We start from the raw sequence: 5,465 nt of genomic DNA on the forward strand, positions 1-5,465 counted from the left end.
CATACCGCGTCCACGCGCCAGTTGTGAACACAGCTTTAGTCTTGAAAAAAGGTGAACAAATAAATCAACATTTTCAAGATGACTTTTAGCGGTCATATCTTCGAATTGTGCAGCTCTTCTTCATCCATATGCATGTTCATGTGCAATGCACTAAATATGCATGTAACATTAGTCTATCCAAACCAAGCCCCACATACTGGTGCAGCCAGATTTTTTCTCTGCATGTCGAATCATGGTATGTGACCTTTTGCTCTTTAATGACCATTATTTAACGTACACAAACAACACACAAATTCTCCACCACTGGAATTCCTGATTTTCGTATCTAGCTCTCGTCATGTATTCTGTTTCTCCTGGTGGTTTTACCTGTAGTTTTCCCTGAGCAGTGTTTCTGCTAAGTACTATTTTCCCTTCTCCCTTTTCACTTCCCTTTCGTCTCATCCACCCTTCCAGGAAACTCCCCCGATAAGGATCCATTTACTTTTGAAGAATCCTTCAAATAAAGTCTAAATGAAAATGAAATAGATGAAAATGACAGGCGTGTGGTTTGTCGGTATAATTGTGTCTAGTCTACATGTACGTGTACATGTACAAATATGACACAGCAATGAATCAAACAAGTCTCTTTCCGCTGTTACTCCGAGTTTCGTGTCAAAACACTTCATCAGACAGATACTTGTTTGATTCATTGCTGTGTAATATTTGTATTACTGGCTCTGTCCACAGGACATTAAGCGCTGTAAGCAGCCTAGGGACTTTAGACAACTGTACATGCAGTACACGTGCACACACCTTCTTCTAGTCTGTCTCATTTTGCCCCGAGATGTTTTGATGCATAGTGATTATGACGCTCATCATTCGCACCCTTGTCACTGGACAGCTTAGTCGGTTTGGTTTTAGCGAATTCAAAATAAAGAAAACAACAAAGAACAACACCAGGCACAGGGAAGGGCAAAGCAAGCTAGCTGAGGGTCTTCACGTGAGTGACGTCATGTGAGTGACGTCACTTGACATGAGTGACCATGTTGTCCTAACGCATGTGAGCTGGATGTAGTGAAAATGGCCTAGGCTTGTCTAACAAAGTAAATGGAAGGTAAAGCCATCGATTGTTTCTACGAAATGCACTTCCTGCAAAGTACACCGAAGAGACCATTGATAACTAGTACATATCAAGCAGTTACCAGCTCCAAGATGGATGGTGGTACGAGCATAAGAATAGCATGAAAACAGCACAAGGTTTTTTTGTGTTAGTCTTGAAAAAATGAACAAAGATAGGGTGCATGTACATGTATGGTCTCTGGACCATCACACATGAAATGTAGCAAGCAATGGCGGCAATGGGCAGGCGGTGGCTAGCGAGTGCACACGGAGCAGGTAATCTCCTTGGGCTCAACGTAGACACTAGGCAGACCATAGGGGTGGTCAATTTGTACTGGGGATATGCGGTGACCTGGAGTACCGGACGGGCCCAGCCCTTCAGCAGCATCATCAAAGCATAGATATTCTCCACGAAAATCGCTGTTGTATGGTGAGCCCATCATGTAGCCATGATACTCGAGATGCCATTCTTCCGGACAGTCGTTCCTGGCTGGGATCATAACTGTACTGCTTCTGTTCGTGGCCAGACACACAGTGCAAGGAACTGTTTTACCCTCCAGTGACGCTCCAGTGTACGGTTGTGATTGCCCAGAAAGATGATACGTGACACCGTAGATGGGAGAACCCCATTGGTGGGATGCGCTGCGTCCATACAAGGGTTCCCGATGAAGGCAGAGGATGTTAGCTCCACCGCCTTTGTGTCCATAGTCAGAACCTGCCGAGTATCCCGTGTATACTCGCTCAGTGCCGTCGGGACAGTCTTGTCTCCCCCAGCGTGTGTATGCTGTACAGAGGCACAACCAAGAACACAGGTCAAACGCGCGAGGCAAAAAATCTACTGTTAACGGAAGCAAACACATGTTAGATACCAAGATTCCGGAGTATAAGCCACACTTTGAGTATTCAAAATTCACCCCAGAAAAGGGGTGTGTCATGTACATGTACTCCGATGACAAAACTAACGGTGACAAGTAGGGTATAATTATGTCTGTGTTTCGTGGCAAAATAATTGGGGGGGGGGGGGGGGGGGGGGTGCGGCTTACTGGTATAATCCAGTGCGGCTTTTACTCCTGCGTGGCTTTAATATACCCCAGTGTGGCTTTAATATACTCCTGCGTGGCTTGTACATCAAAAATCACTGCAGACTTTCCAATACACATTCACTGCACTGAGATGCTGGATCGCTTGACAGCAGGGTTTCTGTCAATTTCCAAGGACTATGTAGTAGACAGACTTTCTAGTCGTGTACTACAGACTATGATGCCAAGAAAGCCTTGAGGGTGCGTGAGACTGGGTGGGTAGGTGCATGGGTGCATGGGAGAGAGGGGGGGTTGTGCAGGTACATTGTATATGTCCAGGTACGTGGAGTTTGGGAGAATATGTTTAATTTAACTTAAAGGAGATTGATTGATTTGAAATGGATTCTTTCAAAAGCAAATATATAATTTGTTGTTCCCTATCAACTGTAACGTTTGTTTGAACCCAACGCTATGAACCAGAGTCATGTTCGTATGTGCACGAGTGTGTGTGTGTGTGTGTGTGTGTGTGTGTGCGTGTGTGTGTGTGTGCGTGTGTGCATGCGTAATCTTTGCGTGTGTATATGTATGTGAATGTATGTGCATTGGTGTGCGTGCGTGTATGCATGTGAGTGTATGTGTGTGCATGTATTTAAATGTGCGTGTGGGTGTGTATATGTGTATGTGTGTGTGTGTGTATGTGTGTGTGTGTTGGCATCCGCATGTGTGTGTGTATGTGTCCTTACTTGTTCCACGACTGCTTTCAAATGTGCTGCGGGATATCCATTCTGCAGATAGCAAAGCACAGAGAGAGATAATCAGTAGACTTCAGTCGCGCAAACAATATCTAATGCGGGTTACACACTAGGCCGACTTTTCGGCCGACATGAAAACGGACGAAAAATCGTCAAAATTGGCGCGAAAAGAAGTCTGGTGTGAACAGAGTTGTCGTAAAAATGTTCCAACAAATCTGTTTAGTCCTTTTGTTGTACAATTTTTCGGCCAAGTATCCACTGGTCGATAATTGGCCGTAAAGTCGAACGAGATTTAGTGCTTGCATGTTGTGGAGCAAGCCTCCGACCAGTCACTGACGGCTTTTCACCAAGACAGAAAAGAGTGCAGAACGTGCACTGGCCAAACAGGATCAATACGAGACAATAGCCTTTGCTCGCCCTTACTCCTAGACTAGTAACTTATCTGAAAATGATCTCAATTCCGCTATCTGGCCTCTACAATCCAGCGTGGTCGTGTACCACATGTACGCGTGTGCACTGACCATCCCTACGCCATCATCACTGGCGTTGGGTTTAAACAAGCAGTCCCACTCGTCCAACACAGGCGACCAATTTTGTGAGCATCCGCCGAAAAAATCGGCCTAGTGGGAAACCCAGCAAAACAGTGAGATCACGATGGTGTCACAGCAAGGAAGGCATGTAGAAGCTTCATGCTAGCGCCATGGAATGTAGAGGTAGTAGAATGACATCATACATGTACATGCGTTATATGCATGGGGGCATGGAGCGCTTTAGCGCAGGCTCGCATCTAGAAGGGATGATTTTTGAGTTCCTTTTTAAAACAATAATTTCTTTACACTTTCCTAGACTTTTCTTGAAGTTCCCTGGGAACACTGGTGCAGCTGAACTGTGCTTTTATGTGATGATGGCACCCCCTTTTAAACTAAACCCTCAGCATTGTACCCGTGTCTGATATTGTATCTTGTGTCAGCAGCACTTGAGGTGATCACGTGACTTGCCAACGAATCGTCATCCACACAGTTCTTCTGCATGGTGTGTTTTTTTGTTTTTGCTTTTTTTAAGCTCTTTTTACTTCAAAAACACTGCCCCGCTTGGAGAGGGAAAATGGGAGAACCCGAAACTAACAAGAAAGAACAATGGAAGGGTGGTTGCTACAGAGTAGCCGTGATGGTGAGTCTGGAGGCACTCCACTAACCAGTGGTCTCAGTATCAGCATGTCACCACAGCACCATTTGTGGACTTCGAAATACATACATGTACAATGTAGGTCAGCTTACTGTTCTCGCAGTTGAGACCATCGTAGCCCAGGTGACAGAAGCACGTATAGGCATTGACTGCATCTCGACATGTCCCCTCATGCTGACACGGGCTGCTCTCACACTCGTCCATATCTGCATGAGACCGTCACCGAATACACAGCACAATCACACACATGTACAATGAACATGATGCACACACAGCACAGTAATATCTACGCTGCACATACTACTTGGGCTGTGAGGTGAGAAAACAGTCATTATCCCAAACACTGTCAAGGGCAGAAAAATGCACTTGAAAGTAGGCAAGTTTACGCATAATATTTATTTATAATTTATTATTGAAAAAAGGACCAAGAAACTACAAGTTACGCTATACTGTCCACTAATACCACCAGTTTCTAAACAATCAGCTCATGCGATAACATTGCACGGCACTGACCGACAGTACTGACGTTCTACAACTAACTGGCTAACAGCTCCTAAGTAGAGTAGTATCTTGGTCCTTTTTCTTCATTAAAAATTTATCCTTGGCTCTCCATCCGAGCCCTTAATTTATTATTATTTTAATTTTGGTATATTTGTATGCATGATGATTCACTGCAACAAGATCTACACTAGTCATTCTACTATCTGCCATGCTGTCTCGAGGGACACGCTCATTTGTGTAGATCATTGGAGTTTTATGTTGGTGACTCAGTTCTATCATACACATACACACACAGGTACACACACACATACTGTAAAGTCGCGGATAAAAGCCGGGCTTATAAGCATATAAGCCGCTTTCTGCTTCAGGCCTTAATGCAAACCAGGCTTGTATGCACAGCATGCTTCTATGCACCACTAATATTTTTGCCAGGCTTGTATGCGCGTAGATCTACCACTGACTACCGGTATGGCGGCAGTTTTACTATGCACTGTAGAGGAGACGGCTCGATACCAGGACGTTTTGACAGCCAAATTTGTATAGACCCAAACCGATCATCAGCGTTGATTTTTCACTCGAAATATGTTTGTGGAAGGAAACTGGCATGTTGAAGTTTGCTCTGGGGCCAGAGTCAATCGAACTGAGCCACTCCTTTGTGTTGACCCATTGCCTCCAAGTTGCCCAATTTTTCGCTTCAAAAAAGTTCAAATCAGAGGTGGCTCCAAACCGGACACGTTTTAGAGTGCACGTCAAATTCACTCTGGGTCTGAAATTAGGTAATTGCTATCGCTCTACGACGGCCAGTACAGAGTAACAATAAGCCTTGTGTGTGCTTCCATTAGTTTTGATTGGTATGCGGTGCTTTATTGGCGAGAGGCGAGCCGCTGTTTACCTGCGACAAGAAGTTGAT

General features: G+C 44.8%; 1 protein-coding gene across 1 annotated transcript in view; it reads right to left on the reverse strand.

Annotated features, from left to right (window-relative positions):
* Positions 1-885: 885 nt before the first annotated feature.
* Positions 886-5,465, reverse strand: part of LOC135819300 (fibropellin-3-like) — a 9,401-nt gene continuing 4,821 nt past the window's right edge. Inside the window, exons 7-9 of the mRNA XM_065332483.1 lie at positions 4,147-4,260; positions 2,861-2,902; positions 886-1,882 (exon numbers count right to left, since the gene is read on the reverse strand). Coding sequence (XP_065188555.1) covers positions 1,353-1,882; positions 2,861-2,902; positions 4,147-4,260 — 686 coding nt within the window. The 3' untranslated portion in view covers positions 886-1,352. The remainder of the gene's footprint in view (positions 1,883-2,860; positions 2,903-4,146; positions 4,261-5,465) is intronic.

Source organism: Sycon ciliatum, chromosome 6 (assembly GCF_964019385.1).
Source record: "Sycon ciliatum chromosome 6, ocSycCili1.1, whole genome shotgun sequence".
NCBI classification, from domain to species: Eukaryota; Metazoa; Porifera; class Calcarea; order Leucosolenida; family Sycettidae; genus Sycon; species Sycon ciliatum.